The 21,785-nt window shown below is 37.3% G+C and overlaps 1 protein-coding gene across 8 annotated transcripts in view; it reads right to left on the reverse strand.

Moving 5' to 3' along the window:
• Positions 1-371: 371 nt before the first annotated feature.
• The window catches only part of LOC128607104 (protein NLRC5), a 252,983-nt gene continuing 231,569 nt past the window's right edge, over positions 372-21,785 (reverse strand). For 6 of the 8 annotated variants that reach the window (XM_053623753.1, XM_053623756.1, XM_053623755.1 and 3 more), the window contains 25 exons: positions 21,010-21,183; positions 20,522-20,689; positions 19,801-19,974; positions 19,278-19,451; positions 15,384-15,551; positions 14,934-15,107; positions 14,301-14,474; positions 13,970-14,143; positions 13,291-13,464; positions 12,871-13,038; positions 11,643-11,816; positions 11,362-11,535; positions 10,723-10,896; positions 10,381-10,554; positions 10,027-10,200; positions 6,121-6,288; positions 4,893-5,066; positions 4,612-4,785; positions 3,612-3,785; positions 3,050-3,220; positions 2,570-2,740; positions 2,128-2,301; positions 1,098-1,271; positions 756-929; positions 372-575 (listed from right to left, as the gene is read on the reverse strand). In XM_053623753.1, coding sequence (XP_053479728.1) covers positions 398-575; positions 756-929; positions 1,098-1,271; positions 2,128-2,301; positions 2,570-2,740; positions 3,050-3,220; positions 3,612-3,785; positions 4,612-4,785; positions 4,893-5,066; positions 6,121-6,288; positions 10,027-10,200; positions 10,381-10,554; positions 10,723-10,896; positions 11,362-11,535; positions 11,643-11,816; positions 12,871-13,038; positions 13,291-13,464; positions 13,970-14,143; positions 14,301-14,474; positions 14,934-15,107; positions 15,384-15,551; positions 19,278-19,451; positions 19,801-19,974; positions 20,522-20,689; positions 21,010-21,183 — 4,324 coding nt within the window. In that variant the 3' untranslated portion in view covers positions 372-397. The remainder of the gene's footprint in view (positions 576-755; positions 930-1,097; positions 1,272-2,127; positions 2,302-2,569; positions 2,741-3,049; positions 3,221-3,611; positions 3,786-4,611; positions 4,786-4,892; positions 5,067-6,120; positions 6,289-10,026; positions 10,201-10,380; positions 10,555-10,722; positions 10,897-11,361; positions 11,536-11,642; positions 11,817-12,870; positions 13,039-13,290; positions 13,465-13,969; positions 14,144-14,300; positions 14,475-14,933; positions 15,108-15,383; positions 15,552-19,277; positions 19,452-19,800; positions 19,975-20,521; positions 20,690-21,009; positions 21,184-21,785) is intronic. The other 2 variants (XM_053623750.1, XM_053623757.1) reach the window with 2 other exon arrangements.

Here is a 21,785-nt window from a genome sequence, read left to right on the forward strand (position 1 = left end):
TGTACTCCACTACGCCAAACATTTGTTTTTTAACTTAGTGTCACCTCGCACCTACTTTATTTGTTCAATTTCTTCATTTGAGGTAAAGTAGCTCCCTCTTTATCTTGAATCAAGAGAGGCTATAGGGGCATTAAAAAAGCTACTCCAAAACACGGTACAAGCAAATACACTAACATTCTATTAACACTCTCTCTCTCTCTCTCTCTCTCTCTCTCTCTCTCATATGATAATTATTCAGTCTGCTCTGATACTGCTCTGTGTGCTCGTGTCGTTCTCTCTATTAAACACCAATTATGGTGAGTAAGATAAAAACCACAATATTCTGGAACGTTGATCTCAGTGTACAGTCAGAGTTCAATACTGTCAGTGTATTAGACGTTTGTGTAGTAATTAGACGTTACCTCACAGTCTCCAGTTTACAGTCTTTATTCTTCAGTACTGCAGAGAGCAGCTTCACTCCTGAATCCTGAATCCTGTTCTTACTCAGATTCAGCTCCCTCAGGGTGGAGGATTCTGATCTGAGAGCTGTGAGCAGAGCTGAACATCCTTTCTCTGTCAGATTACACTCACTGAGCCTGAAAGCACAATTAATCACACTTAACTGTGGGTTTTTCTTTAGCAGTTCTGTAGCAGAGGGAGGTCTTTTCTCCTCAAACTACTCATCACTACTGAAAAAGACATGGACACTAGATGAATGATTGAAAACCTAAAGACAAACCATTCAGCACAGATTTATATATCATTCAATTCCTTACTGAAGTTTTTCAGGTCTGCAGTGTGGATCCTTCAGTAAAGCAGAGAGTTGCTCTACTCCTGAGTCTCCTTCTATTTTCCCACTCAGATCCAGATCCGTCTGCAGTATCGGGTTTATACCCAGAACTTCACTCAGATGATCATAAGCTTTCTGTGCATCAGGACTTTTCAGCAACCTGTAGAGAGAGAAAGAACAGAGAAATGCTAACACTAATTATATTTACACCAATGCAGTGGTACTTTTCAGTAATTGTTTGGTCCATGGTGGAAAACTAAACAGTAAAACTTTACTAATTACTCAGAATTAAGGCTGTATTTTACATGTACTGGGGGAAAGCGCTCACCTCAGTGTCAGTTTACATTCTGTATCATTCATCAAACTCCTAATCTCCGTCATTCCTGAGTTTCCAGGGTCGTTCCCTCTGAGGTCCAGGTTTATCAGGTGTGATGAGCGGTTTGACTTCAGAGCTTTAGCCAGAGCAGTGTATCCTTTCTCTGTTATATTACAGTCTGAAAGTCTGGAGAAGGAGAATAAAGTTCATCATTCTCGGGTGGGTTTTGGGAAATGTTCATAATGCTTTGTTAACTTGTTCATGAGAATGTTCTTTCATTTAATTTCCAGAAACCCTTCATAACTAATGAAGTACATAAAGTTGTTTGTAAATGACATACACCTAACAAGTTTTATTCACGTAGAATTTATCTGGAGCTTGCACGCAGTTCTACCTCAAAAATACATCGGTCAGTAATTTCAGTTCAAATAAATACTCACCGATCCATTTTCCTGAACAGATGTTATTCAGGCAGTTAATTAATGATCCAGGCACATTAATTAGTCCACTGGCCAAATTACGACTTTACCAATTAATCCACATTTCCATCACTCAAATAAAAAGATATATTTTTATTTCTGTCCTAATGCTGTGTGATTGAATATAAACCCACTGTCCATCTCAGTGACGGTCAGCAGTGGTGTGCCCAGGTTTCAGGTTTCATTATTGTGTTCACTCTCTGATGCATGATAAATAAACACACAATATCTAGAATACCTTCATATTTTCCTCAAGTACAATATAGTGTTGTTGGTTTTGTTATAAAAGGTTTTTAATGTTGTTATCCTCTAAGAAATCTTGTTTGGAAGATTGCAAATTCGGCCTAAATATCTGATAATGAAGGCTTTTAAGAAACATTCTACAAACAGGCTCACGTGTATTGTCCTGTGTTAATCTGTTCATTACTGAATACGATTCAGTGTTATTGGGAAACACACCCCTGAATGAGTTCCTGACTAATCTATTCCTACATGCTACAGATATACTTATAGTGAAGTAAAAATGTCAGTGATCTGGTAATGTATACTATTAAATGACTCACACAAGCTTCTGGAGTTTGCAGGATGAACTCTTTAGTAGAGTAGAGATCTTCTCCACTCCTGGATTTCCCAGTGTGTTCTCACTCAGGTCCAGCTCTGTCAGGTGTGAAGGGTTTGCAGTAAGAGCTGATATCAGATCAGTACAGCCTCTCTCTGTAATACCGCTCTTACTCAGCCTGCACACAGAGAACACCGCTGAGATAAACGTCTCTAAACAACCCACAGGATCAACCGTCCAAAATAATACCAATGTAGAAGAAATAATCGAGTTATAATGGAGTGGTGAGAACGTGTAGAGTGGACTGTTCACCCACACTCTCAGAACCACAGTAGATTCTGCAGCAGTACTGATTGGGCTAAACAGTGTATACACTACACTAATATCTTTAAAGATTTAATGTGAACACAAACAAAAGTACCAGGTGAGGAAGTCAGACCACATACCTGAGTTTCTCAGTTCTACACTGCCGATCCTTCAGTAGAGCAGAGAGCTGCTTCACCTCTGAGTCTCCGGATATTTTCCCACTCAGATCCAGTTCTCTGTGCAGTAAGGGGTTTGTACCCAGAACTTCAGTCAGAAAATCACAGGCCTTTTCTGCTTCAGGACTCAAGATTCTAGAGAGAAAAACACACATTTCATTACGATACTGATATCAGCGCTTTGAGTATGGACTTTTCCCCCATACAATCCTGCTGTTAAATTTTGTGAACCAGAACAGACATAATGGCAGCTGGTTTATTTGTTCTCTGTTGATATTTAAGATCTGTCTTATGTATGTAAATTTCACACACTTTCATAGCAAAAAATTTCAGGTGGTCTGGAAAAAATGTCAGATGTCAGCAGCTGAATTTTATTCATTTATATCAAAGTACAAAATATTTCCATTATTGTAAAAAATTACATTGTACAAATAAAAAACTCACCTCACAATCAGTTTAGAGTTTGAATTCCCTAGAAAATAACTAAAAATATTCCATCCTGACACACTGTAGTTCCCTCTGAGGTCCAGCTCTTTCAGATGTGATGAGGAGTTACATTCCAGAGCCTTAGCCAGGTCTCCACATTGTGTTTGGGTGAGACTACATTTACTCAGTCTGAAAGAAAATGATAATAAATCACATTTCATGGTGAGACAGTGACATGACAGTGACAGTAACATCTCTGAGGGGTTTGAAATTAATAGTCATTTCAGTAGTTTATAAACATTATTTACGGGAAGCACAGGTACTGTCACGTTTCACATGAGATTCCTATAATTAGATTCATTAACATAAAATAAATAATGAAGCATATTATGCTACAGAGGTTACCTTTTTATAACTAAAGAATTTAGACTTTTTTAATAGCTTCTTTGACTTATTCGTAGAGTATAAGTATGCCAGATTCAGTTCAAAAGGGTTGTTTTTTTATACCTACTAGAATAGAAATATCCATCATTCTATTTTTCTAAATTTCTACATATTTCAGAAGTAAAAAATAATTTACTTCAGTATCTCCAGAGTGCAGTTTGGGTTCTGCAGTAGATCCGAGAGCTCCTTCACTCCTGTGTTTCCAACTGTGTTCTCGCTCAGGTCCAGCTCCTTGAGGAGTGAGGGGTTTGTTCTCAGAGCTGATACAACAGCAGCACAATCTTCCTCAGTGAGACTGCACTTACACAACCTGCAGAGAGAGAGAGAGAGAGGGAGAGAGAGGGAGAGAGGGAGAGAGAGAGAGAGAGAGAGGGAGGGAGAGAGAGAGAGAGAGAGAGAGAGGGAGAGAGAGAGAGAGAGGGAGAGAGAGGGAGAGAGAGAGAGAGAGGGAGAGAGCAGAGAGAGAGAGAGAGAGAGAGGGAGAGAGAGAGAGAGAGAGAGAGAGAGAGAGGGAGAGAGAGAGAGAGAGAGAGAGAGAGGGAGAGACTTAGCAGATTACTTTGACTAATTTCATTGTGCTTTTCGTTACTCTACTTAATTTACTTGAATATACTAAAAGAGTGTTAACCTTCCTATCCAGCTCTTCTTCTGTATCTGTCTCTGCTTGTAGCTTTGATCAAGTTTAGATATCGTATGACTATAAACCTCGCTGTTGGCCTTGTGGCTTTAAGAATTCTTGCCGGTGGTAACTGCAGTTCTTGCTGTAGTCATATAATCAGTTATAATATATATTGTATATATAATATATTGTATATTACTCTGTTACTGGAACTTCTTCAGCCTGTAGGATTTTATCATCTGCAGATTAACTGATAGTTTGTGACCAGTGTTTATAACATTTCTAGAAGGTTTTCCGTTACTTTTTGTAGCTGCATCTGGTGTTTGCAGGTGATTAAATAGAATTTACTGTATTAATAATAATAATAATAATAATAATAATAATAATACTACATAAATTTGGTCATTTCAAACAGTAACACTATACATATACTGTCAGAATGTCTTCTTAAAGTCTTCTTAAAGACCTCTGCTCTTCTTTCGGACACTATTAGTTTTATTTTAAGCGATGACATTACCCCAGTTTCAGCAGTTTGAATTGTTGATTCTTCAGCACACCACAGAGCTCCTTCATTCCTGATCCTCTCAGTGTATTCCCACTCAGCTCCAGCTGTCTCAGGTGTGAGGGGTTTAAACTCAGCGCTGATGCCAGAGCTGCACAACCTTCATTTCTCATCCTGACGTTATTTACCCTGTTTACAGAAAGACAACAAGTAAGAGAAGTATTTTATCTATTTTATATCCATTTTATCTATTATTTTAAATGTAAAATGAAAGGGAATAACTGATGAAAACTAACTTGAGTATCTCAGGTCTGCAGTGTGAATCCTGCAGTAGAGCAGAGAGCTGCTTCACCTCAGAGTCTCCGTTTATTTTCTCACTCACATCGAGTTCTCTCTGCAGCAAGGGGTTCTTATTCAGAACTCTATAAAGTAACTCATAGCCTTCCTGTGCAGCAGGACTTTTCAACAACCTGCAGAGTAAAAACAAGAATATTTTTAGTGTAAACTCACTTTAAATCAGGACATGCATGCATGATCAGGTATGGGGACGTTACAACCTTTACAACGTTACAGCTGAAAAGATATGGTGTGTTTGAAAACCAATCATTGCTTAACTAAAATCACATGTACATGCTCCTATTTGTTGAGTTTATAGTTTATGGTTCAAATTGTTGTTGAAATGAGATTTATTTTGAGTCTTCCAATAAGAAGTAATTCTCACCAGACCCTTGATGCTACCAATAAAATAAAATACATAAAGAAGTCTTATAGAAATTTCACATTGCTGACTGCTACAGACCGTGACTTCTTTTGCATGAAACATGGTTCATCGATCACTGAATTACATTTTATTTTAATGTCTGTATGCAGGTAAGTATAATATTGCTGTAATGCATAGTGGTGCACAAATTTACTGTTAACCTGCTATTAATTCCATTTCTGCAACTAAAATATAGCAGCAGACCGCTCTGGCTCATTCCAAACACTGGGTTTCTTAAAACTAACCAGCAGTTTCGTCATTTTTACTGACAAGGTGGAAACACCACACTTTAAAATTTAGAGTTAGAGTTCTTTTATAATTCACTTTTAGCATACAAACAAATGAAACTGAAGCTTAGTTCATTTACATGCATTATTACACCGCAAGTATAAATGCTGATAAAAGGCAGATGAGATGCATCAAAAAACTGTAATGGAAATGTAACAAAACTAACTTTTATTACATACTAATATTAATATTACTAATACTACATCATGACTTTAAGATTCCTAATTATTTTATGGTACTGCACAATCATTTTGAAAAGCTTATTGAATATGTTATAAAGTTTGTTCATGTTTTAAGCACAGAAACCTTCAGTATACCAGAGCCATTTAAATATTACATCCATCACTGTAGTCAATAACAGATTATTAATAAACGAGGATGTCCAACATGACAATGAGATATAACATAAGCTGTCGAGCCCGATATGTATATTATAAATGATGTATATTAGAAATGAATTGATAATAGCTGTTCACCTCAGTGTCTTCAGTGTACAGTGTGGATCCTGTAGTACATCAGTGAGCAGCTTCACTCCTGATGCTCCAGGGTCGTTCCCTCTGAGATCCAGCTCTATCAGGTGTGATGATTTCAGAGCTTCAGCCAGAGCAGCGTATCCTTCCTCTGTTATTCTGCAGTCTGAAAGTCTACAGCATTTGATGGCATCACTAACAGTCTGCTGTCTGATTAAAGCTTTATATTGTATTATTTTTCCACATGTAGCCTGTGTTTGGATTCTACATGTAAAGTCACAAGCTCTTATGCAAGTTTTAAACAGCAGAACCAGATCCTCACCTCAGTATCTGCAGGTTACAGGGCTGATGTTGCAGCAGTGCACAAAGCTTCTGCACTCCAGAGTTTCCACATTTATTCTCACTCAGATCCATCTCTCTTATGTGTGCAGGATTTGAATGAAAAGATGAAGTCAAAGCAGAACAGCCTTCTTCTGTAACACCACAGCCCTTTAGCCTAAAGACAACGGGTAACAGTGGAAAGAAAACCTTCACTTTAAGCAACAGTTTTATCCCAAGGTTGATCAGTCAGAGAGTTCACATGAATCATGCAGTGGTCAGATTTAGTAAAGTGGTAAACAAAATATAAAATAACCACATTTTATCATGCATAAAAATAAGAAATGTACTTTTATATTAAAATAACATTCCAGTACACACATGAGTCTCTCAGGTCTGCAGTGTGAATCCTCCAGTAGAACAGAGAGCTGCTTCACTCCTGAATCTCCTTTTATTTTTCCACTCAGATCCAGTTCTCTCTGCAGTAAGGGGTTTTTACCCAGAACCTCAGTCACAAAATCACAGGCCTTCTCTGCATCAGCACTTTTCAGCAGCCTGCAGCAGGGGGACAAAAGTAAATTACATTAATAGCACTTTCAGAGTTCATTTTCTCTTTAGTCTCGTTAATACTGCAGACAAATCCATTAGCCATGGTGTTGAATCTGCACTAGACATGGCACAATATCACTTTCTACAATCTTTTAAGCTTCAAAATTGTTGATTCATAATTAATGCACTTTATTTAAAGGGGAATTCATGCAAAAACATAAGTGTGTGTCGGCAGTGTGTGTATACAACCACCTTTTTTATATTCCCCATAAATCAGAAACAGTGTCTCAAAATGAGTCGTTCGCATTTTCCATCCAATGTGACGTCACACTGGAACAGGCCCCGCCCATGACTGGTGACAGACTCTGCTCTATTAGTATAGCCCCTCCCCCTGAGTGAGCTGCACACAGTGTGCCATGTTCTCCGTGCTGGAGCAGCTACAGTGATGAGAAGAAGTGTTCTGTTGTTGGCTGTAAGAATGAACATGAGTCTTCATGTACTCCCGGCGTCAGAGCCACTGAAGACGTGGAGAGGTTTTATTCTTAAAGGAAATGTGCCCCAAAAATGACCTAAATTTGTACATGTTTGTGTGAATCATTTCACACCAGACTGTTTTATGAACGAGGGTCAATACAAAACAGGATTTGCTGAAAAGTTTATTCTCAAGCATGGATCAGTACCAACTGTTCGTGATCCGGCTTCATATCCAGAAGACGTAACTATCACACTTTATATTTTCTGAATGTTTCCAAATCGCCTTTCTGAAAGTGCTTGTTAGCAGATTCCACGGCTAATGCGGCTAAAGTTACCATCGTCTCTGATTGTATTCACAGAGACCAGAGCTATGTCCTCATTTTCATTTTTAACCCGAAAACACTTACAGTCTGTCGAATTCATGTATATAGGGCTGAACACTGCTATTTTCAGGGTCCGTCATACTGGTTCTCCTGATTTTTTGATGCCGTAGTATCCGAAGCACGAGGTGTAATGGCACATCCCTTTTCTGGAAAGGGGGCGGGGAGCAGCAGCTCATTTGCATTTAAAGAGACACACACAGAAACGGAGTGTTTCTGCTTCCACCCAAAAAGGGGCATTTACAGCATGGTCTAATAAATGATCCGTGAGCTGAAACTTCACAGACACACCTGAGACTTATATTACATCTTGTAAAAAGGGGCATAATAGGTCAATACTGAAACTGTGTGCATGTGTGTGCATGTGTGAGTGTGTGTGCGTAAATGCGTGTGTGAGTGCATGTGTGTGCGAGTGCATGCGTGTGTGAGTGCATGCGTGTGTGATCATGGCATACAAACAAAAATGCGGCATAGGTTTGCAGCATTGCATGCTCTCTGTATTTGCATGACCGTCCACACTGGTGGTATTCTGGCACAGAGAAATGTAAATGTTGAGGGGCAGGTTAGATTAAATCAATTACTAAGAGATATGGTTAGGAGCGCAGCTCTTTTACAGATTTCACTCCATTTTAGCGTAATATTAGAAATACCCAGAATCCCCCCCTTCATTTATACCATGATGAATTGGAAGATCTGTAGAAGTAATTTATTTTCTAACATTAATGGTGTTCTGAATTAGTTTGTCATAATAAATCAGATAAAAATACTAAGAACCCCCTCCGTTGCACAAGTTGGTATCACCCAACTATTTCCTCACACCAGAACGCTTGTTTAGTGCAGACGCCTCACAGGATTATTAAATAGTGACTGAAAAACACTAGTCCCATCTTTAACAGTGAATATGTGACTCTGGGAAGCTGCCTTCTAGTCAGAGATTAAAGAAAATCCATAATTGTAACCTGCCAATAAATGGAAAAGGTTCAAATGGGTAAAAGAACACAGACACTGGACAAAGGATGATTGGACAAAAGTGTTATGGACAGACAAATCTAAGTTTGAGGTGTTTGGATCACAGAGAAGAACATTTGCATGGTGCAGAACATGGTGCAGGAGGAGTGCTTGATGCCATCTGTCAAGCATGGTGGAGGGAGTGTGATGGTCTAGGGACGCTTTGGTGCTGGTAAAGTGTTAAATGTGAACAAGGGAATCTTGAACAAGGAGTTCATCATTGTAAATGCAGATTAAAATGAAGGTCTGTCCCCTTTTAGAGCCAAGACTAAAGCTGCATCACAGCTGAATTGGTATTTAGTGGCGTTGATGGAATTGTTCATATTAAAACAGTCAGTTCTATTTGTTAGTAGTTATTGTAGTGCATCAAAGTGGACTTTCTATTGAAGTAATTATTTCCACTCATAAAAGTGAAGTATATATTGATCACCTCAGTGTCTCCAGTGTACAGTGTGGATCCTGTAGTACATCAGTGAGCAGCTTCACTCCTGATGCTCCAGGGTCGTTCCCTCTGAGATCCAGCTCTATCAGGTGTGATGATTTCAGAGCTTCAGCCAGAGCAGCGTATCCTTCCTCTGTTATACTGCAGTCTGAAAGTCTAACAGGAACAAATATCTGTTGTTATTTCATCTTAAAGCTTTGAATATAACATTTTCTATCTAAGATTTAGTTTAAGATGAATTTCTGAATTCCCCTACCAAGAAAAATGAATGTCTTTATATGAAGCCTTTAAAGTGATCGTCTATTTTAATTTGACTGAGAAAGACTGTAAAACAACCAAAGTGCTAATGATGTACTCCACTACGCCAAACATTTGTTTTTTAACTTAGTGTCACCTCGCACCTACTTTATTTGTTCAATTTCTTCATTTGAGGTAAAGTAGCTCCCTCTTTATCTTGAATCAAGAGAGGCTATAGGGGCATTAAAAAAGCTACTCCAAAACACGGTACAAGCAAATACACTAACATTCTATTAACACTCTCTCTCTCTCTCTCTCTCTCTCATATGATAATTATTCGTCTGCTCTGATACTGCTCTGTGTGCTCGTGTCGTTCTCTCTATTAAACACCAATTATGGTGAGTAAGATAAGAAACCACAATATTCTGGAACGTTGATCTCAGTGTACAGTCAGAGTTCAATACTGTCAGTGTATTAGATGTTTGTGTAGTAATTAGACGTTACCTCACAGTCTCCAGTTTACAGTCTTTGTTCTTCAGTACTGCAGAGAGCAGCTTCACTCCTGAATCCTGAATCCTGTTCTTACTCAGATTCAGCTCCCTCAGGGTGGAGGATTCTGATCTGAGAGCTGTGAGCAGAGCTGAACATCCTTTCTCTGTCAGATTACACTCACTGAGCCTGAAAGCACAATTAATCACACTTAACTGTGGGTTTTTCTTTAGCAGTTCTGTAGCAGAGGGAGGTCTTTTCTCCTCAAACTACTCATCACTACTGAAAAAGACATGGACACTAGATGAATGATTGATAACCTAAAGACAAACCATTCAGCACAGATTTATACATCATTCAATTCCTTACTGAAGTTTTTCAGGTCTGCAGTGTGGATCCTCCAGTAAAGCAGAGAGTTGCTCTACTCCTGAGTCTCCTTCTATTTTCCCACTCAGATCCAGATCCGTCTGCAGTATCGGGTTTATACCCAGAACTTCACTCAGATGATCATAAGCTTTCTGTGCATCAGGACTTTTCAGCAACCTGTAGAGAGAGAAAGAACAGAGAAATGCTAACACTAATTATATTTACACCAGTGCAGTGGTACTTTTCAGTAATTGTTTGGTCCATGGTGGAAAACTAAACAGTAAAACTTTACTAATTACTCAGAATTAAGGCTGTATTTTACATGTACTGGGGGAAAGCGCTCACCTCAGTGTCAGTTTACATTCTGTATCCTTCATCAAACTCCTAATCTCCGTCATTCCTGAGTCTCCAGGGTCGTTCCCTCTGAGGTCCAGGTTTATCAGGTGTGATGAGCGGTTTGACTTCAGAGCTTTAGCCAGAGCAGTGTATCCTTTCTCTGTTATATTACAGTCTGAAAGTCTGGAGAAGGAGAATAAAGTTCATCATTCTCGGGTGGGTTTTGGGAAATGTTCATAATGCTTTGTTAACTTGTTCATGAGAATGTTCTTTCATTTAATTTCCAGAAACCCTTCATAACTAATGAAGTACATAAACTTGTTTGTAAATGACATGCGCGTAACAAGTTTTATTCACGTAGAATTTATCTGGAGCTTATCTGGAGCAGATTAACTGATAGTTTGTGACCAGTGTTTATAACATTTCTAGAACGTTTTCCGTTACTTTTTGTAGCTGCAACTGGTGTTTGCAGGTGATTAAATAGAATTTACTGTATTAATAACAATAATAATGATAATAATACATAAATTTGGTCATTTCAAACAGTAACACTATACATATACTGTCAGAATGTCTTCTTAAAGTCTTCTTAAAGACCTCTGCTCTTCTTTCGGACACTATTAGTTTTATTTTAAGTGATGACATTACCCCAGTTTCAGCAGTTTGAATTGTTGATTCTTCAGCACACCACAGAGCTCCTTCATTCCTGATCCTCCCAGTGTATTCCCACTCAGCTCCAGCTGTCTCAGGTGTGAGGGGTTTAAACTCAGCGCTGATGCCAGAGCTGCACAACCTTCATTTCTCATCCTGACGTTATTTACCCTGTTTACAGAAAGACAACAAGTAAGAGAAGTATTTTCTCTATTTTATATCCATTTTATCTATTATTTTAAATGTAAAATGTAAGGGAATAACTGATGAAAACTAACTTGAGTATCTCAGGTCTGCAGTGTGAATCCTGCAGTAGAGCAGAGAGCTGCTTCACCTCAGAGTCTCCGTTTATTTTCTCACTCACATCGAGTTCTCTCTGCAGCAAGGGGTTCTTATTCAGAACTCTATAAAGTAACGCATAGCCTTCCTGTGCAGCAGGACTTTTCAACAACCTGCAGAGAAAAAACAAGAATATTTTTAGTGTAAACTCACTTTAAATCAGGACATGCATGCATGATCAGGTATGGGGACGTTACAACCTTTACAACGTTACAGCTGAAAAGATATGGTGTGTTTGAAAACCAATCATTGGTTAACTAAAATCACATGTACATGCTCCTATTTGTTGAGTTTATAGTTTATGGTTCAAATTGTTGTTGAAATGAGATTTATTTTGAGTCTTCCAATCAGAAGTAATTCTCACCAGACCCTTGATGCTACCAATAAAATAAAATACATAAAGAAGTCTTATAGAAATTTCACATTGCTGACTGCTACAGACCGTGACTTCTTTTGCATGAAACATGGTTCATCGATCACTGAATTACATTTTATTTTAATGTCTGTATGCAGGTAAGTATAATATTGCTGTAATGCATAGTGGTGCACAAATTTACTGTTAACCTGCTATTAATTCCATTTCTGCAACTAAAATATAGCAGCAGACCGGTCTGGCTCATTCCAAACACTGGGTTTCTTAAAACTAACCAGCAGTTTCGTCATTTTTACTGACAAGGTGGAAACACCACACTTTAAAATTTAGAGTTAGAGTTCTTTTATAATTCACTTTTAGCATACAAACAAATGAAACTGAAGCTTAGTTCATTTACATGCATTATTACACCGCAAGTATAAATGCTGATAAAAGGCAGATGAGATGCATCAAAAAACTGTAATGGAAATGTAACAAAACTAACTTTTATTACATACTAATATTAATATTACTAATACTACATCATGACTTTAAGATTCCTAATTATTTTCTGGTACTGCACAATCATTTTGAAAAGCTTATTGAATATGTTATAAAGTTTGTTCATGTTTTAAGCACAGAAACCTTCAGTATACCAGAGCCATTTAAATATTACATCCATCACTGTAGTCAATAACAGATTATTAATAAACGAGGATGTCCAACATGACAATGAGATATAACATAAGCTGTCGAGCCCGATATGTATATTATAAATGATGTATATTAGAAATGAATTGATAATAGCTGTTCACCTCAGTGTCTCCAGTGTACAGTGTGGATCCTGTAGTACATCAGTGAGCAGCTTCACTCCTGATGCTCCAGGGTCGTTCCCTCTGAGATCCAGCTCTATCAGGTGTGATGATTTCAGAGCTTCAGCCAGAGCAGCGTATCCTTCCTCTGTTATATTATTGTCAGTTACACTAGGGGGAAAAAATAAAAAATTTATTTTACTGTCCACTTTATCCCAAATATTGTACAAAATAAATACATACGATTTGACTGAATGGAGCATGTATGAATTACTTGGTTGCAATTAACAAATCATTATTATAATAATTCAGTGTTTTACTGAGTGCTACTTCAAAAACTCTTAAGTAAAAGAAAAAGTAGTATTTAAGGATAAAAGCATTTCATGACACTTTCACGTGTTTTAAGAAATTACAATGACATACTTGAGTTTTTCTAGGACACAGAGTGAATTCTGTAGTAGATTAGAGATCTGCTTCATTCCCGAGTCTCCTGCTTTATTCTCGCTCAGATCCAGCTCCAAGAGATGTGAGGGGTTTTCTTCCAGAGCTGTAGCCAAAGCAGCACAGCCTTCAGCTTCTACACTGCAGTTACACAGTCTGCAGAGGGAAAGAAGGAAATACAATGAACAGATTTCATCTCATTTGGTAAATAATGTAATATTTCAATTCATTTCTTTAACAGTTATCTTATAATTACATCAGTATGACATTTACTTTGGAATATAATGTTTACATTTTGCATACACACTTAAACACCTTTTAGCTAAATATAAATCTAATAATCAATTTTTTTTTTATCAAACCCTGCTGTTTAATCATATTGTGTTCTAGTTTAGTCAGTTTTTCCTGATCTCTTTACCAGACTTGAACGTGGAGAATATGGAAAATCAGAAATGTATTAACAGCATTAAAGTCTGCAGAACACATCCTTATTTTTATTACACGTAATTCTGCAGTCATTTAAACTGGTATATTAAAAATTTACAAATAAAATTACTAATAATTATTAATAAAAATGTATTAATAATTTACGCTTCACTGTGGCTATTCAATAAATTTAGAATTATTGAAGGATTAGACGTCATTTCAGATGTTACTTCACCTGATTATTGTGAGTCGAGACTGTGGACTCTTCAGTCCAGCAGAAAGCTGAGTGACTCCTGAATCCTGCAGATTGTTCTTGCTCAGGTCCAGCTCTCTCAGCTGGGAATACTCAGCGTTGAGAACTTCCGCAAGAGCTGAACAGCTTCCAGCAGTTATGAGACATGTTTTGAGCCTAAACATGAAATTAGAGGAAGGAAGGCCAACAATCAACTTACAAATTCAGCACAATAAACGCTATATACCTAAATATACTATATACCAAAATTCACCCATATTTTACTTTTTTTTAATCTGACCTGCATAAATATTCATAACAGAACTGAAGTTACCTCAGAATCTCCAGTTTACACTGAGGACTCTTCAGTCCAGCAGAAAGCCGAGTGACTCCTGAATCCTGCAGACTGTTGTTGCTCAGGTCCAGCTCTCTCACACTACAGGACTTTAAGTTGAGAACGCTGGCTAAAGCTGAACAGCTCTCCTCAGTCAGGTTACATTTATTCAGCCTAAATATGAGATATTGTGTTAGCAGAGCTACACACTCCATCTTCATTCTGCACCTCATTTTATTATCATGTGCACCAAAGTACGTATTCTGGGTTCATCTGCGTCATTAGTGGTCTTTAGGGGTCATTTAACATAATTGTATTAATTTATTCCTCTTTTAATTTGTCTTGTCTGTTATGTCTTAGTTTAAATCTTGTTTTAAGATTTCATTGAAAATGTCAAACATGTTGATCATTTCTATTCTTCTGTTACTTTCTAGTTTCAGTAGCTTAACACATTCCAGTGATGTAACAGGACCCAGATGTTTCTATAATGTTGTTTCATCAATTATAGAAAACAAAATTTTTTATTAAAAATACATTAAAAATCAATTTGTGCATACTTAACAGCAGGTCCCAGTAGAAAACATTTTATTAATAAAACTCTGCTGATAGCAATGCATGAAAGAAAATACTTACCTAATTTTCTGAAATTTACAATGTGAGTCTTCCAGTAGAGCCGAGAGCATCTTCACTCCCGAGTCTCCTGTTTCCATCATGCTCAGATCCAGCTCTTTTTGGAGTAAAGAATTTTTACGTAAAACAGAATCTAGCCAGGTACAGGCCTCTTGTGCAGCAGGACTTTTCAATAAACTGCAAAAAGTAATAAATAAATAAATAAATCGTACTTGGTGTTTCCAGAATAAGAGACCCATATTAACAAGAACAGTACGGCTTCTTCTGGTTCTCTCATGATAACTTCTCTTTAAAATTAAATGAAATTGTTATTGTATGAAATACACTGGAGAAAAAAATTAGAACGAGTCTAATAAACTGTAAATTGCAGTCAAATACTCTATCAAAGTTCTTTGCACAGTATTCATTTATGTTTCATAGTTATATAATTGTCCTTGTTCATAGAAGAATCACCTCAGTGTCTCCAGTGTACAGTGTGGATCCTGTAGTACATCAGTGAGCAGCTTCACTCCTGATGCTCCAGGGTCGTTCCCTCTGAGATCCAGCTCTATCAGGTGTGATGATTTCAGAGCTTCAGCCAGAGCAGCGTATCCTTCCTCTGTTATACTGCAGTCTGAAAGTCTGTGCAAAATATTATCATAGAGGATATAGAATAAAATGGATGAACATCTAAAGAAGCAATATAAAATTAAGAAGCTCTTTGGCACACTGAGAAACATGGCACTTCTAATTATAATATTTATTAAAACCAATTAATTGATAATGTTTTTATTTATATACTGAAGATTAGTTGGTCAAAATTAAGCATTTGGCATAATGCACATTAATGAAACAATATGCAGTGAGAAATGATAAACATTACTTTCTTTAACTGACAACTAAATGAGAATTACAACAAAAGAATTACAAAATAATTCAATCATCAACAGGATAAAAGACCCGAGAACTACAGCACTGTACAGATCTCATAGGCACATTTAAAGAAATGCTGACAAGAAATAAGGAAAGATGCTTTAAAATATGAAATTTCTAAGGAAAGAATTGACTTTTACCTTCTAATATTTACGTGCATGTTGAAGAAGCTGCCACAGCTCTTCTGCAGATTTTACATTTTTTACTTAGTAGGCTTGTGCAATATAATGATATTATCATATTATCATCTCTCCATGATATTACATTGCCACAGTATTCTGTCAGGTTTATTGCTGATTATATAATATTACCAGACCTGCCAAACATTCTACACTTTGCACTGGAGCTCCTGTGAGGGTGTGTAATCCACACACACTTATATTTGTCTGGAGAACTATGTGGAATAAATGCCACCACTCAGCCTTCTGACTCATCATTGTGAAGAAAAAGATCTGAAAATATGGAAATTATCACAGAGTGGCAGAACATTTAGCATGTTTTGTTATGTGGGGGTGTTATGATACAGAAAAGTTTTTGCATCTACCACAGTTTCCAACTGCACTTTGGGTAATATTATTATGTCTTCCCCTACTTTCTTTAAACCAAAGATTTCCAAATGTGGAAATCCTCATTTTCCTGTCTTTTTAAAAAATGGTTCCGGATGATTAAATCATTCGTTGCCATATTTTAAAATGTTTGACACAGTCTAATGAACATTTGAGACAAAGTTTACTATTAAAAAGTTGTTACAACCTGCTATCTTGGGAAGGGAAGTTTTTGTGTGCTGTGACATTCTGTGTGCAGGTCCGAACTCCCCCCCAGACATTCCAGCCTGCCCTAGCCTGCCTTGCTCCCGCCTCCAGGATGTCCTCACTGATTGGCAGCCATTTTTAAAGAGGATGACGGAGTGGGAATGTGTGGGATGTTGGAGGTGGTTTCATGTTGTTAGGAGATTGATTGATTGATCGATTGATTGATCGATTGATTGATTGATTGATTGATTGAGTTTGCCCTTGTGGCTATCAAACTCTGTATTTTGACTGCTGTTCTGAGTTTGACTTTTGCCTGGTTTTTGACTTTGAGTTTGGTTGTCCCTATATCGGTTTTTGTGTATTCTCTTCACTTGTGTATATATGTTCACTTGGTTCACTGGCAGTAGGGGTGTAGCTGCCGTTTATTTTGGGAGAGGGTCCTTTTGTCTCTGTTTCTTTGCTTAGGTAGTTAGGGAAGAATCCCTGTATTTTTCTTTCTTTTCCTTTTAGGTAAGCTAGCTACCTAAACAATAGAATTCTTTTGTTTATAGTTTTGGCCTTGGCCCACCCTGAAGATATGCCTGTTCTGGTTAATTTGTATAGTTATATGTATATATTGTCTGATATAATATACTACAACCTTTTTGAACAACCTTGTTGTGTTATTCCTGGCTCCCTCATTTAATATTTAAAAATCAATCCATTGAATCCTGAGCTGGTTACTCTGTGTGGCCCAACCTAGACTGGGCCGTAACAAAGTTTACTATTAAAATATATGGTGCCTCTGACTTTTTCACTGTAAATGTAGGCTTAGTTACAGTGGTGCTTGAAAATTTGGGAACCCTTTATAACATTCTATATTTCTGCAACACATCATCAGATTTTCTCATCCAAAGTCCTAAAACTATATAAAGAGAAACCAATTAAACAAATGGCATATTTTTTTTTTTATACTTTACATTTATTTATTGAGGAAAATGGTCCAGTATTACACATCTGTGAGTGGTAAAAGTATGTGAACCTTTGTTTTCAGTATGTGGTGTGACCCCCTTGTGCAGTAATAACTGCAGATAAGCGTTTGGGGTAACTGTTGATCAGTCCTGCTCATCGGCTCGGAGGAGTTTTAGCCTGTTCCTCAGTACAGAACAGCTTCAACTCTGGGTGGGTTTTTGGTGTCTTTGGTGGGTTTCCTCACATGAACTGCTCGCTTCAGGTTCTTCCACAACATTTCTACTGGATTAAGGTCAGGACTTTGACTCGGCCATTCCAAAGCATTAACTTTATTCTTCTTTAATCATTCTTTGCTAGAACGACTCGTGTGCTCAGGATCATTGTCTTGCTGCATGACCCACTTTCTCTTCAGATTCAGTTCATGGACAGATGTCATGACATTTTCCTTTTGAGATCGCTGGTATAATTCAGAATTCATTGTTCCATCAATGATGACAAGTTGTCCTGGTCCAGATGCAGCAAAACAGGTCCAAACCATGACACTACCACCACCATGTTTCACAGATGAGAGAAGGTTCTTATGCTGGAATGCAGTGTTTTAATTTCTCCAAACATAACGCTTCTCATTTAAACCAAAAAGTTCTATTTTGGTCTCATCCGTTCACAAAACCTTTTTTCATTAGCATTCTGTCTTGTCCACATGATTGTTAGCAAACTACAGAGGGGTAGCAATGTTCTTTTTGGAGAGCAGTGGCTTTCTCCTTGCAGCCCTGCCAGGCACAGCATTGTTGTTCAGTGTTCTCCTGATGGTGGACTCATGAACATTAGCCAATGAGAGAGAGGCCTTCAGTTGCTAAGAAATTACCCTGGTTCCTTTGTGACCTCATGGACTACTACATGTCTTGCTCTTGAAGTGATCTTTGTTGGTCTCCACTCCTGGAGAGGGATTGGTGGGGTCCAAACTTTTTAGAGATGGTTTTGTGACCTTTTCCAGCCTGATGAGCATCAACAGTTCTTTTTCTGAGGTGCTCAGAAATCTCCTTTCTTTGTGCCATGAAACACTTCGACAAAAACATGTTGTGAAGATCAGACTCTGATAGATCCCTGTTCTTTAAATAAAACAGGATGCTCATTCACTCACACCTGATCATCATCCCACTGATTGAAAACACCTGACTCTAATCTCACCTTCAAATGAACTGCTAATCCTAGAGGTTCACATACTTTTGCCACTCACAGATATGTAATATTGGATCATTTTCCTCAGTAAATAAATGAACAAGTTTAATATTTTTGTCTCATTTGTTTAATCGGATTCTCTTTATCTACTTTTAGGACTTGTATGAAAATCTGATGATGTTTTAGCTCATATTTATGCAGAAATCTAGAAAATTCTAAAGGGTTCAAAAACTTTCAAGCACCACTGTAAATCAGAATCATATTCAGAATGTTCAGTAGAATGTTTTTTAATAATTTTTCAAAAACACATTTAAAGTTAAAGTCAAAAATCAGATTTTCAGAAAAGGAACATTGTGTACAGATGTGTGTATGTTAAGCTGTAAATTGGATAATAAGAACAACTGATCAAAAAACCTAATATGTAATATCCACACACTGTAATCATCACTGTTAGGCTTTTAGTAGTATTTTAGTAGTAGTAGTAGTAGTAGTAGTAGTAGTAGTAGTACTATTGCACTCCTTATTTAGAAATTACTGTACCTTAATACTGTACCTTAATATCTTCAGAACACAGCTTTGGTTCTTCAGTCCTTCAGATAATTGCTGGACGCCTGAATTCTGTAGGTTGTTGTTACTCAAGTCCAATTCAGTTAGAAAACAGGGGGGTGAACTGAGAACTTCAGCCAGAGATTGACAGCTTTCCATCATTAGTCCACATTCAGTAAGTCTAAGGAGAAAAAGGCCGAACACTTTTCCAATGAGTATATGCATACAACATAATAAAAGTTCAGATAATAAAAGTAAAAAAATTTTGTCATTCGTAATTTATATTTCTGATGTAAACACTGCCAAAACTATGAGTTGTGTTAATGAAATATTAATCAATGTGGCTTTAATTTATTTAATAATGGGGATCTTGCTATGTAGAGATCCGAGAGGCGTAATTTTCGCATATCCAATCCATCCCTTGGCATGTTTTTGGGAGGTAGAAGGAAACTGGGAAACCTTACTTGGTACATTTAAATAAATTGCAGTGTTATAATTATGAAAATAATAATAACAATAATAGTACACACGTAAGTTTCTCAGGTCTGCAGTGTGGATCCTTCAGTAGAACAGAGAGCTGCTTCACTCTTGAGTCTCCTTTTATTTTTCCACTCAGATCCACTTCTTTCTGCAGTAAGGGGGTTATACCTAAAACTTCAGTCAGATATTTACAGGCTTCCTCTGCTTCAGGACTTTTCAACAGTCTGTGAAGGGATAAAAAGTTTACACTATTATCAATATCGACAGTATTATTTAAGTACACATATAGCATTCTGGACTATTCTTACTTTTTTGTAATCTTTATCTTTGAAAAGTCTCTTAAATAAAATCTTATAGAATCTGTTTGTTAGAATAACAAATTATTAGGACCTTAATAAAAACAACCCAATGGTTTGGTTGTTTCTTTTAAACATTTCAACATTTCCCTTTTAAACATTTCTGTTATGTATAATTTGCTCACCTCAGTCTCTTCAGTGTACAGTGTGGATCCTGTAGTACATCAGTGAGCAGCTTCACTCCTGATGCTCCAGGGTCGTTCCCTCTGAGATCCAGCTCTATCAGGTGTGATGATTTCAGAGCTTCAGCCAGAGCAGCGTATCCTTCCTCTGTTATACTGCAGTCTGAAAGTCTAAGAGGACAAATATCTGTTATTATTTCATCTTCAAAGCTTTGAATATAACATTTTCTAATGCTAAATGCTAAAGTGATAGAAATATAGCTGTTTATGGTTATCTAGATCTTTTTTCTCACCTCAGTGTCTCCAGTGTACAGTGTGGATCCTGTAGTACATCAGTGAGCAGCTTCACTCCTGATGCTCCAGGGTCGTTCCCTCTGAGATCCAGCTCTATCAGGTGTGATGATTTCAGAGCTTCAGCCAGAGCAGCGTATCCATCCTCTGTTATAATGCAGTCTGAAAGTCTAAATAGAGAACATTTGATGTCATTATTATAATAATCTGATGTACGTAGTATATGTTCTAGATTACAGGTTACAGGGCTGATGTTGCAGTAGTGCACAAAGCTTCTGCACTCCAGAGTTTCTAAGTTTATTTTCCAACTCTTTTATATGTACAGGATTTAATTGAAAAGATGAAGTCAAAGAAGAACAGCCTTTTTCTGTAATACCACAGCTCTTTAGCCTAATGATAGAGGGCAAATTAATTTTAGTTTAAGCATAATAAACATAGCTGCAAGCAACAATTTTTTAAAAATAACATAACATAATAATATAATACACACATAAGTTTCTCAGGTATGCAGTGTGAATCCTCCAGTAGAACAGAGAGCTGCTTCACTCCTGAATCTCCTTTTATTTTTCCACTCAGATCCAGTTCTCTCTGCAGTAAGGGGTTTTTACCCAGAACCTCAGTCACAAAATCACAGGCCTTCTCTGCATCAGCACTTTTCAGCAGCCTGCAGTGAGGGAACAAAGACAGACTGCATTATTCACAACCTCATACTTTATTTTATGTTCCATTGTATTGGTTTGTGTTTAATTAGAGCAGGGGTGCTCACACTTCTACGACAAGAGATCGACTTTTTCATATTATTATTATTATGGTACAGTCCACCATGCACATCAACTCTAAATTTGGACTTGATTTTTAGGGGCCAAGCATCGCAGGTGTGAGGCACCTATTATGTCCGTTAGTTTTCTTCTTATTCTTATTCTTATTCTTTCAGCCCATAGAACTGCTTGCGGAAAAGTTATTAAATTTGGCACACAGATAGAGGACAACATTAACCATAGTTTTTATGAAAAACCTATTTTTTCAAACTCATCATAGACGGTTCATCTGATTTTCACCAAAATTGGCTGAGATCATTTTGAGACCATGCTGGCAAAAAGTTACTAAAAGCTCATCGATAGATCAAACCATCCTTGAAAAACATGGGAATTAATTTGATGTAGAACAGGTAAAAATGAACATGAGGCTATATCTCCACAACGCTTTAGTATATTGAGACGAATCTTGTTATACTTGATCACAACCATGACCTGATGATACTTGCAC

This window comes from Ictalurus furcatus, chromosome 4 (genome assembly GCF_023375685.1).
Source record: "Ictalurus furcatus strain D&B chromosome 4, Billie_1.0, whole genome shotgun sequence".
NCBI lineage: Eukaryota > Metazoa > Chordata > Actinopteri > Siluriformes > Ictaluridae > Ictalurus > Ictalurus furcatus.